Genomic DNA, 12737 nt, shown 5'->3' on the forward strand with positions numbered 1-12737 from the left:
ATGATGATGCTGATTGTGAAAAAATAGCTTGAGAGAGAGGCCTACAAAATGAACACACACACACACACACACACACACACACACACACACACACACACACACACACACACACACACACACACACACACACACACACACACACACACACACACACACACACACACACACACACACACACACACACACACCACACAGGGAAGTGGCTGATGATAGGGCATATCCTGCCTGCTATTTTTAGACTGTAGTGGCACTCAACATGACATTACGTCATTGTGCTGCACACATGCCCGTTCTCTCTCTCGGCCCCCTCTCTCTTCTCTCTTCTCTCTGCTCCAAATGTGGCTCTCCAGATGCAATGCCGATTCCAAGAGCCAGCGTAAAAACCCTAACCACGTGACCATCGCCGACCTCCCTCTGCAGCTCATTCAGCATGATGGCTGCTGATGCTGCAGCAGCTTCATCCTCAACACACCGCACCGCACTTCATTCCTGCAGCCTGCTGTTGTTTAACTTCTCTATCCTTCTCATCATCATATTCTTTCTCCCAGCTCCGGCGAAGGGATTGCTTGGTGTACGCCCAGAGAACACTAAAGCCGGTGAACTGTCTGTGCAAGACGGGCTGCTCCAGGCGACCGAGGGGACGCGGTTCATGCTGCGGGTTTACTACGCAGCATCCCCGGTTACACAGAGAGCCCAGAACCGCTCTGGGAGCGGGAGACCAGAGGGTGCAGCTGCCGCACCATGGATCGCCTTCATAGAGGAGCCAGGAGGAGAGCGAGAGAGAGGAGAGGGGAATAACATGGTCAGTTTATTTAGTGTATTGACCATTTACCCATAACGCTATATATGACATATGTTTAATTCAATTGCGTATATATCGTGTTAAAATTTTAATTTGTCTTTAGGTCCATTCCAAATGGAACCCGTGCGTGGACGAGCATGCGCGGAGTTCTGACATCGAACTCCTGGGTTCCTTCAGGTCTGCATCCAGCCACAACTCCGTTCTAGGTTCGTTTGTAGTTACATGTTTTTATCGTTGTTGAATTGTCGAATGTTTAAAAAAGTGTATTGTGTTATTGTGCGTTTTTATTTTGTCTGATGAGGACCTTTGTGTTATTTGATTCTGATTCCATAGTGGAGCTGCTCGCCAAAGACCTGCGCAAAGATGAGCGGATAAAATACTACTCCATTTGCGCGTTTGATGGGGTGAAGTGGGAACATTTCACCACCAGAGACTTCTGGCTAGCCGTGGTGGAGCGACCCCCGCAAGCGGACGTGTGGCTCCAGTTAGGGGTGTCGGTGATGCTACTGGGGCTCTCTGCGCTCTGTAGTGGACTGAACATCAGCATGCTCGCCCTGGATCCCATTGAGCTCCGGGTCCTCCAAAACAGCGGCACCGAGAAGGAACAAAAATATGCGCACAAGATCGAATCTGTGCGTAAACATGGCAACTACATCCTGTGTACTGTGGTGCTGGGCAATGTGCTGACCAACACCTGTTTTGTAGTGTGGATGTGCCAGATTATAGGGATGACTCCCACCTCCCTTGCTACCTGCACTTTCGGTATATTCTTTATAGGAGAGATCCTGCCTCACTCTGTGGCGTCCAGACACAGCCTCGCCATCGCCTCCAAAACCATCTGGGCCACCCGGCTTCTAATGCTGGTCTCCTTCCCCATCTCATACCCCGTCTCCAAACTCCTAGACATCATGCTCCACCAGGAGATCAGTAACTTCTACACCAGAGAGAAACTGGTTGCCATGCTGCGCGTCACAGACCCCTACCACGATCTGGTCAAAGAAGAACTCAACATCATCCAGGGCGCTCTGGAGTTGCGCACCAAGAACGTAGAAGTTGTTCACACTCCGCTGGCGGACTGTTACATGCTCTCCTCGGATGCTGTTCTAGACTTCTGTACGATGTCTGACGTCATGCAGAGCGGGTTCACCCGGATCCCGGTCTATGAGAACGACAGGTCCAACATTGTTGATATCCTGTTCGTCAAAGACCTGGCGTTCGTGGACCCGGATGACTGCACCCCGCTGAAGACCATCACCCAGTTCTACAAACACCCCATGCACTGTGTGTTCAGCGATACCAAACTGGATGTGATGCTGGAGGAGTTCAAGAGAGGTAATAGAGTTAGGTATACACTGTTGTAGAGATGAAAAAAAACATATGCAGAATCAGGTAACATATAAAGAGTTAAATATTATAGGAAATGCACCACCATTTTTGGAAACAGCTGGAGGTGCATTCTCCAGAGATATACCTGCAACCATCAGAGCACATGAACCAATGAGCTCACAAGTTCAAATCACATGATTACTGCATTTCAGGAACCTCTACCATGTTGCACATGATCTATGATAAAACAAATATATTGTTCAGCAGGTGCTGTGCTCGTTTGACAAGAAGTTGTGTATACTGTAGCTAAGTGCCATGAGAGTGTTCAAGTTAACCCATACACATTCCATCACACCATTTCCCTCTTCCTGAAAAGCAGAGGATCCAGGATGTATTTAAGTCCAGTGACGCTTTGAAGAGTCCGTCATATAAGATGATAAGGGCTCAGCAGGTTCGAGTGGAGGTAATTGGTATAGGCTACTGCAAGGTTTTCTAAACTCAGTCCTGGGGACCCCAAGGGGAGCACATTTAGTTTTTTTGCCCTAGCACAGCTGATTCAAATAATCAGAGGTTGATGATGAGTTGATTATTTGAATCAGCTGTGTAGTGTTAGGGCAAAAAACAAAATGTGCACCCGTTGGGGTCCCCAGGCCCAAGTTTGGGAAACGCTGGGCTACTGTATGTCAGGGAAGAGTTTTAAGCCGTATCTATAATCCATAAAACCAACAACTTCCTTGAAGCTACCCGGGAATGAACTGGGACAGCTTAGAGAGAGTAGCAAGGTTATCTATATGTTTTACAGATTATGCTAATTATAGTCTTGTGATTGCTTTAGCTGATTTGGTTCTGGATTATACAATGATTATGCCAATGATTATGATACAAATGTCCTGTTGTCCTTATGGTAATTGCTTTGGATAACCTGTGTTTATCACCCGTCTCAGGAATCCATAGAATGGCATTGAGTTGAAAGAGCCCAGTGAAGCGGTACATCCCACAGTAGAACAGGACTGAAGTGCTGCAGTTTGAAGAGAAGTGACAAATTGACAGTAAACGGTCCTTTGTGTTACCATCCATGTAAGAATGTCAAAGGGAGCTGGAGGCTTTTCTGATTCCCATGACAACCAGAGTATAAATCATTCAGCCGTCAGCCAGGAGGCTAGGTAGGTGTGTGTGTCTTTTTGTTTAACTATCCTTGTGAGTACTATCCTCACAATGATAGCAAAAAAGGAAAATTCAGACAAGTGGGGACATTTTGCCGGTCCCCTCGAGGAAAAATGCTATTTCTGGCTTAGGTGTAAGGGTTAGGGTTACAATTAGGGTTATGGTTAGGTTTAGGGTTTAGGGTTAGGTATAGTTTTAGGGTCAGGGGTTTGGGGTTAAGGTTGGCGGCAGGTAGCGGCATGTAGCCTAGTGGTTAGAGCATTGGACTAGTAACCTGAAAGGTCGCAAGATTGAATCCCCGAGCTGACAAGGTGAATATCTGTCGTTCTGCCCCCGAACAAGGCAGTTAACCCACTGTTCCTAGGCCGTCATTGAAAATAAGAATTTTTTCTTAACTGACTAGCCTAGTTAAATAAAGGTAAATAAAAAAAGGTTAGGGAAAATAGGATTTTGGATGGGAATAAATTATTTGGTCCCCACAAGAATAGCAATACAAAACTGTGTTTGTGTGGGTGCACACTCAGTACTTCGTTTGGAGCTATACAAAAGTAAAAGTGTATTTTTGAGTGGGTGAAATGAACAGACATAATGTTTCTCGTGTGTGTTGCATAATACACAGAAGTAGAATAGATTTGATGTGCTCTGACTGTTGGCAGGAATCAAACTGGAGGCTTTGGGACAGAGACGGCAGTGTCCACTAGGATGAGAGATTATGTAACAGGACTAGGGCTTCACTCAGATGCTATTCAGATTGTCAGGGTTGGTTTGTCCATGATGGCTCAGAGATGGTAATCTGATTTATTCAGAATGAAGGGTTTAATGATGAGAAGGATGACTTGGGGAAATGAGTTGGATCAGAGGGCCTTATTCAATCAACATTTGTTTTGTGGTGTGATTAAAAGTAACATTCACATTTTCAACTCACATTCAACATCATCTGGTTGTCTAGAGGCGCCAGAAGGAAAGGTTGGGCTTCCATCGCAGACACAGTCTCCTCCTCCTCCCTCAGTCCGGTGTCACATTTAAACTGGTCCACATACATGATATCTGGGTTGCCCCTTCGGGTGGATTCATGCTGTGGTTGCCAGAGAATCAGTTCACTGACAGGGATGTCCTTTGGTCGGTAGGAATGTCTGAGGAGAGCATATATAGTTCATATATATTGTTAGTTACTGTATATTGTTATGTTTCTCATACCCCTCAAAAAACAGACACACGTTTTGATTGAACAATAGAACCATTCAAAGCAGTTGGTCCTGCAGAATCATGACATTTTATAGGAGCTAACTGACTATCAAATGTTAAGTTACATATCCATGTGAGGGGGAGAGGATGAGAGTAATGAGAGAACCCTGCTGATTCCGACCTTCACTTCTAATCCTCATGTCAGCAGGCCATCACTGGGGAGAGGCAGAAGTGTGTGTGTGTGTGTGTGTGTGTGTGTGTGTGTGTGTGTGTGTGTGTGTGTGTGTGTGTGTGTGTGTGTGTGTGTGTGTGTGTGTGTGTGTGTGTGTGTGTGTGTGTGTGTGTGTGTGTGTGTGTGTGTGTGTGTGTGTGTGTGTGTGTGTGTGTGTGTGTGAGCTATTGGTAACCTGGCTGTGGCACCATAAAAAATGCAGTTCCAACCTTTACCTCTTCCCCTCCTTTCCTTCTCTCTTCATCTCCTCCCCTCTCTGCAGCTGTGATGGAGGCTGTTTCGGGAAGGCAATAGGGTTAGGAGGGAGGTGGGGAGTGTTACATGAAATGCCACGGTGACTAAATCGTTCACAAGCCATGGAAATAAACCACAGCGTCTCTGTTGTTGTATTGGACTGACACACAAGGCAGTGTACTTGTAAATTGTTATGTAAGGTGCTAGCAAAGTCAGTGCCTTTCATAGTGGACAGTTTTTTAAAAAATCCTCAAACTAAGAGGATTTGATAGTTGAACAAGAGTTAGACTCAATATGGAGTAGAGTTCCAATCTCAAAAAGGTTTGATATGTAGTAGGAGGCTTCATGATGCTGTGTGGGCATGCGTTCATGCTATGTCTGTGTGCATGCAGTTCATTCATGCATATGTATGAGAGTTTAAAAACATGCATCTTTGTGTGTTTATGTTTGTGGGTATGTGTGTGAGTGAGTGTAGGTGTGTGGGCATGTGTGTGCCTGGAGTTGCCAAGCAGCAGTATGGCTAGTGAGTCTACTCGTCAGAACCAGGCTTCCTCAGACTGGTTACGTAATCTCAGGATGTGTTTACGTAACCACCAAGTTTTCCTGACTGTCAAAATGTCTCTATTAATCACCCCCACACGCACACACACCGCTGAGGGTATTTTCATTTGGGATCTGGCCAGTTCTCAGTAATAATAACACAAATATATGACTTATCTACAGTATGTACTGTATGACTGACTCATATCAGCAGGGGAGGGCATCAATCTCTGGCTTAACGGCTACTTACTGTAAGAGTCTCCTGATTGGCGTTGTGTTGATTTTTTATCTGCTTTAATGACAGAAGGATTTCCAGACTCACCACAAATAGATCCTACTATCCATTTCTCTAACCTCTCTCTCTCTCTCTCTCTCTCTCTCTCTCTCTCTCTCTCTCTCTCTCTCTCTCTCTCTCTCTCTCTCTCTCTCTCTCTCTCTCTCTCTCTCTCTCTCTCTCTCTCTCTCTCTCTCTCTCTCTCTCTCTCTCTCTCTCTCTCTCTCTCTCTCTCTCTCTCTCTCTCTCTCTCTCTCTCTAATAACTCTGTATTCACCTCCTCTCTCTCCCTCCCTCCACCCACCATCCTTTCCCCCTTCCCCTCCTTTGCCCCCCCCTCTCTCTCTCCCCCATTCTCTCTCTCTCCCCCATTCTCTACCTCTCCCCCTCTCTTTCTCTCTCCCTCCCTCCACCATCCTTCCCCTCCTTTGCCTTCTCTCTCTCTCTCTCTCTCTCTCTCTCTCTCTCTCTCTCTCTCTCTCTCTCTCTCTCTCTCTCTCTCTCTCTCTCTCTCTCTCTCTCACCTTCTCCTCTCTCTCCTAGGTAAATCCCATCTGGCTATAGTCCACAGGGTGAATAGTGAAGGGGAGGGAGATCCATTCTACGAGGTCCTGGGAATTGTTACTTTGGAGGATGTTATCGAAGAAATCATCAAGTCTGAGATTGTGGACGAGACAGACCTCTTCAGTATGTACAATTTAAAAACTATCTCTCGGTTTCCCTGTTCCTGTCTCCATCTATGCTATTTATCCCACCGATATCCCTTCCTGCTGCTCCCATCACCTGATCTGATGCATAATAATTCATCAGAAGTAATGAACTTATCCTATAGATAATTACCACTGGGTTAATTGGGGCTTAATGCTCTCTCTCCAGTGTGTGTGTGAGTGAGAGAGACAGCGAGAGCGAGACAAAGAAAGAGCGAGTGAGAGAGGGAGGGGGGAGAGAAAGCGAGTGAGAGAGAGATACTACATTTATACCTAGTGACCTCATCAAAAGAGCCTTTTGTTTTACCGGCTACAGTATTGGACTGGCAAATGCATTTCATGGTGAATTGTGTTGCTCATTGTCCTTGCACTGTACATTGTTTATTTTTCATTATGCTGTATTATCAAATATTGCATATTTCTTCCATGTAAGATACAACCACCAATGGGGTAAACACTGTGTGCATAATAACAGACTTCCCTAACCCTTTTTGGGAACATCATTGATGTTTCAAACCTGTTACATGTTTAATTGCAAGGAGACTGTATACTGTATGCTGTATAAAGTAGGCTCCCATGGTAAGAGAGAGAGAGAGAAAGAGAGGGGTAAAAAGAGTAGAGAGAGTGTGTGTGTGTGTGTTTGTGTGTGCGTGTGTGCGTGCGTGCGTGCGTGTGTGTGTGTGTTAGGGTTGAGTATCTGTGACCAGTATCCCGGGACTTCCTGACCAAGCTCCTCCCCATTTCCCGAGAAAATAATGATGGGTCACTTGGACCAATAAAATCAAAATGTTATGTCACACCAATTTGTTTCACATTTGTTTATTTCACCTTTATTTAACCATGTAGGCTAGTAGAGAACAAGTTGTCATTTATAACTGCGACCTGGTCAAGATAAAGCAAAGCAGTTTGACACATAAAACAACACAGAGTTACACATGGAATAAACAAACATACAGTCAATAATACAGCACAAATGTGAGTGCAAATGAGGTAAGATAAGGGAGTTAAGGCAATACATAGGCCATGGTGGTGAAGTAATTACAATATAGCAATTAAACACTGGAATGGTAGATGTGCAGAATATGAATGTGCAAATAGCAGCAGTATGGGGTGCAAAGGAGCAAGGTAAATAAATACATACATACAGTATGGGGATGAGGTAGTTGAGGTAGTTGGACAGACTATACATACAGCTCGCAGTGGTGGGTAGTATATTTTATTTTTTTATTTTACCTTTATTTAACCAGGCAAGTCAGTTAAGAACACATTCTTATTTTCAATGACGGCCTAGGAACAGTGGGTTAACTGCCTGTTCAGGGGCAGAACGACAGATTTGTACCTTGTCAGCTCGGGGGTTTGAACTCGCAACCTTCCGGTTACTAGTCCAACGCTCTAACCACTAGGCTACGCTGCCGCCCCTATATGGGACTTTGGTGACAAAATGGATGGCACTGTGATAGACTGCATCCAATTTGTTGAGTAGAGTGTTGGAGGCTATTTTGTAAATGACATCGCCAAAGTTGAGGATCGGAAGGATGGTTAGTTTTACGAGGGTATGTTTGGCAGCATGAGTGAAGGATGCTTTGTTACGAAATAGGAAGCCTATTCTAGATTTAATTTTGGATTGGAGATGCTTAATGTGAGCCTGGAAGGAGAGTTTAAAGTCTAAGCAGAAACCTAGGTATTTGTAGTTGTCCACATATTCTAAGTCAGAACTGTCCAGAGTAGTGATGCTGGACGGGAGGGCAGGTGCGGGCAGCGATCGGTTGAAGAGCATGCATTTAGTTTTACTTGCATTTAAGAGCAGTTGGAGGCCACGGAAAGGAGAGTTGTATGGCATTGAAGCTCATCTGGAGGTTAGTTAACACAGTGTCCAAAGAAGGGTCAGAGGTACACAGAATGGTGTCGTCTGCGTAGAGGTGGATCAGAGAATCACCAGCAGAAAGAGCGACATCATTGATGTATACAGAGAAGAGAGTCGGCCCGAGAATTGAACCCTGTGGCACCCCCATAGAGACTGCCAGAGGTGCGGACAACAGGCCCTCCGATTTGACATACTGAACTCTATCAGAGAAGTAGTTGGTGAACCAGGCAAGGCAATCATTTGAGAAGCCAAGGCTGCTGAGTCTGCCGATATGAGTGTGGTGATTGACAGAGTCGAAAGCATTGGCCAGGTTGATGAATACGTCTGCACAGCAATGTCTCTTATCGATGGTAGTTATGATGTCGTTTGTGACCTTGAGCGTGGCTGAGGTGCACCCATGACCAGCTCTGAAACTAGATTGCATAGCAGACAAGGTACGGTGGGATTCGAAATGGTTGGTAATCTGTTTGTTAACTTGGCTTTCAAAGACCTTAGAAAGGTAGGGTAGGATAGATATAGCAGTTTGGGTCTAGAGTGTCTTCCCCTTTGAAGAGGGGGGTGACCACGGCATCTTTCCAATCTTTGGAAATCTCAGACAATACGAAAGAGAGGTTGAACAGGCTAGTAATAGGGGTTGCAACAATTTCGGCAGATAATTTTAGGAAGAGAGAGTCCAGATTGTTTAGCCCGGCTGATTTGTAGGGGTCCTGATTTTACAGCAATTTCAGAACATCAGCTATTTGGATTTGGGTGAAGGAGAAATGGGGGAGGCTTGGGCGAGTTGCTGTGGGGGGTGCAGGGCTGTTGACCGGGGTAGGGGTAGCCAGGTGGAAGGCATGGCCAGCTGTAGAAAAATGCTTATTGAAATTCTCAATTATAGTGGATTTATCGGTGGTGACAGTGTTTCCTAGCCTCAGTGCAGTGGTCAGCTGGGAGGAGGTGCTCTTATTGTCCATGGACTTTACAATGTCCCAGAACATTTTTGAGTTTGTGCTAGAGGATGCAAATTTCTCCTTTAAAAAGCTAGCCTTAGCTTTCCTAACTGCCTGTGTATATTGGTTCCTTAACTTCCCTGAAAAGGTGCATATCACGGGGGCTATTCGATGCTAATGCAGAACGCCACACAACTGTGCTGCTCTAGGGCAGTCAGGTCTGGAGAAAACCAAGGGCCATATCTGTTCCTGGTTCAATTTTTTTTTAATGGGGCATGCTTATTTAAGATGGTGAGAAAGGCACTTTTAAAGAATATCCAGTCATCCTCTACTGACAGGATGAGGTCAATATCCTTCCTGGATACCCAGGCCAGGTCGATAAGAAAGGCCTGCTCACTGAAGTGTTTTAGGGAGCGTTTGACAGTGATGAGGGGTGGTCATTTGACCGCTGACCCATTACGGATGTAGGTAATGAGGCAGTGATTGCTGAGATCTGGGTTGAAAACAGCAGAGGTGTATTTGGAGGGCAAGTTGGTTAGGATGATATCTATGAGGGTGCCCGTGTTTACGTATTTGGGGTTGTACCTGGTGGGTTCATTCTTCATTTGTGTGTGATTGAGGGCATAAAACTTAGACTGTAGGATGGCTGGGATGTTAAGCATGTCCCAGTTTAGGTCACCTAGCAGCACGAGCTCTAAAGATAGATGGGGGGCAATCAAATCACATATGCTATCGAGGGCACAGCTGGGGGCAGAGAGTGGTCTATAGCAAGCGGCAACGGTGAGAGACTTGTTTCTGGAAAGGTGGATTTTAAAAGTAGAAGCTCGAAATGTTTGGGTACAGACCTGGATAGTAAGACAGAACTCTGCAGGCTATCTCTGCAGTAGATTGCAACACCGCCCCCTTTGGCAGTTCTGTCTTGTCTGGAAATGTTATAGTTATGGATGGAAATTTCAGGCGTTTTGGTGGTCTTCCTAAGCCAGGATTCAGACAAGGCTAAGACATCTGGGTTGGCAGAGTGTGCTAAAGCAGTGAATAAAACAAACTTAGGGAGGATGGCTTCTAATTTTAACATGCATGACACCAAGGCTTTTACGGTTACAGAAGTCAACAAATGAGAGCACCTGGGGAATAGGAGTGGAGCTAGGGCCTAGCTGCTAGGCACTGCAGGGCCTGGATTAACCTCTACACTGCTAGAGGTTAGTTAACACAGTGTCCAAAGAAGGGTCAGAGGTACACAGAATGGTGTCGTCTGCGTAGAGGTGGATCAGAGAATCACCAGCAGAAAGAGCGACATCATTGATGTATACAGAGAAGAGAGTCGGCCCGAGAATTGAACCCTGTGGCACCCCCATAGAGACTGCCAGAGGTGCGGACAACAGGCCCTCCGATTTGACATACTGAACTCTATCAGAGAAGTAGTTGGTGAACCAGGCAAGGCAATCATTTGAGAAGCCAAGGCTGCTGAGTCTGCCGATATGAGTGTGGTGATTGACAGAGTCGAAAGCATTGGCCAGGTTGATGAATACGTCTGCACAGCAATGTCAGCAATGACTCTTATCGATGGTAGTTATGATGTCGTATTCACTGCTAGAGGAACAGAGGAGGAGTAGGATACGGGTACGGCTAAAGGCTATAAGAACTGGTCGTCTCGTACGTTCAGAACAGAGATTAAAAGGAGCAGGTTTCTGGGCGCAATAGAGTAGATTCAAGGCATAATGTACAGACAAAGGTATGGTAGGATGTGAGTACATTGGAGGTAAACCTAGGCATTGAGTAATGATGAGAGAGATATTGTCTCTAGAAACGTTTAAACCAGGTGATGTCACCGCATATGTGGGAGGTGGATTTAAATGGTTGGTTAACTTTTTAGGGATGGGGGCAGTATTTGGAAGTTTGGATGACTGAGGTGCCCAAAGTAAACTGCCTGTTACTCAGGCACAGAAGCTAGGATATGCGTATGCATGGTAGTATTGGATAGAAAACACTAACGTTTCTAAAACTGTTAAAATAATGTATGTGAGTATAACAGAACAAATTTGGCAGGTGAAACCCTGAGGACAATCCATCCAGGAAAATTATTTTTTGAGGTCATTCGAATTTCCAATGCTTTGCTATGGGAAAGCTGAATTATTAGGACCCAGATTGCAGTTCCTATGGTTCCACTAGACGTCAACAGTCTTTAGAAATTGTTCAATGTTTATTTATTTTTTAAACGAAGAAGTAGTCGTATTCTTTCTAAGTGTCACTCAGATGGACTCTAGTCTTTTGGTGCGCGTGAATGACTGTGCTCTCCTCGTTGTTTTTCTCCGGTATTGGAAACAGTTTATTCGGTCTAAAATTTTATTGATTATTTACATATTAGGGTACCTGAGGTTGGATTAGAAACATTGTTTGAAATGTTTGAACCAAGTTTACAGGTTACTTTTTACATTCATTTGTAGGCATGTTGGGCGAGTTGGAACAGGTGTATTTCTGAATCAAACGCACCAAATAAACAAAATAAATTGGGATATAAAGAAGGACTTTATCGAACAAAACAACCATTCATTGTGTAACTGGGACATTTGGGATTGCAAAAAGATGAAAATCTTCAAAGGTAAGCATTTTACTTTATCACTATTTCTATATCTGCTTGGTTGGAAAATGATTGTGACGCACTCCGGTATTGAATATACTATTTTCAGTCTTAAATGTTATCATTTATTTACATATTAGGGTACCTGAGGATTGATTAGGAATGTTGCTTGACATGTTTGGACCAAGTTTATTGGTAACGTTTGGGATTAATTTTGTATGCATTTTGAACGAGGGGAAACGAATGAAGCTCGCCAAATAAACATACTTTTTTGGGAATATAAAGAAGGACTTTATCGAACAAAAGGACAATTTGTTATGTAACAGGGGACCCCTGTGATTGCAACCAGATGAAGATCTTCAAAGGTAAAGGTTGTATTTTATCGCTATTTCTGACTTTCGCGATGCATCTGCTTGGTTGGAAAATGTTTTTAATGCTTTTGTATGCATGTCGCTGTCCTTAGAAAATCACATGGTGTGCTTTCACCGTAAAGCCTTTTTGAGATCTGACAACACGGCTGGATTAACAAGAAGTTTATCTTTTAAGTGATGTATGACACTTGTATTTTCATGAATGTTTAATATTATGATTTCTGTAATTTGAATTTGGCACTCTGCAATTTCACCGGACGTTGTCAAGATGGGTTGCTTGAGGCACGCAGGGCTAGAGGCTTTACAGTGAAATTAGACAATAATCACTAACCAGGACAGTAATGGACAAGGCATATTGATATTAGGGAGAAGCGTGCGTAGCCGAGTGATCATAGGGGTCCAGTGCGTGGTTGGGCTGGCTGGAGACACAGCGATTCAGACAGCTAGCATGCTAGCAGAAGGGCCTTAGAGGGACGTCACGACAGAGGAAAGTCTGTTTTAGCCTCCTCGTGCGGTGACGTTGATAGA

At 44.6% G+C, this 12737-nt stretch overlaps 1 protein-coding gene across 3 annotated transcripts in view; it reads left to right on the forward strand.

Moving 5' to 3' along the window:
* The first annotated feature begins 330 nt into the window (after positions 1-330).
* LOC118398618 (metal transporter CNNM4) overlaps positions 331-12737 on the forward strand; it is a 31163-nt gene continuing 18756 nt past the window's right edge. For all 3 annotated transcript variants that reach the window (XR_008075135.1, XM_052474483.1, XM_052474482.1), the window contains exons 1-4: positions 331-802; positions 906-1008; positions 1136-2134; positions 6301-6444. Coding sequence is in view for 2 of the 3 variants with exons in the window: in XM_052474483.1 (XP_052330443.1) it covers positions 431-802; positions 906-1008; positions 1136-2134; positions 6301-6444 (1618 nt within the window). In the remaining variant the exon portion in view is untranslated. The remainder of the gene's footprint in view (positions 803-905; positions 1009-1135; positions 2135-6300; positions 6445-12737) is intronic.

The sequence above is a fragment of the Oncorhynchus keta genome, chromosome 2 (assembly GCF_023373465.1).
Source record: "Oncorhynchus keta strain PuntledgeMale-10-30-2019 chromosome 2, Oket_V2, whole genome shotgun sequence".
Lineage (NCBI taxonomy): Eukaryota > Metazoa > Chordata > Actinopteri > Salmoniformes > Salmonidae > Oncorhynchus > Oncorhynchus keta.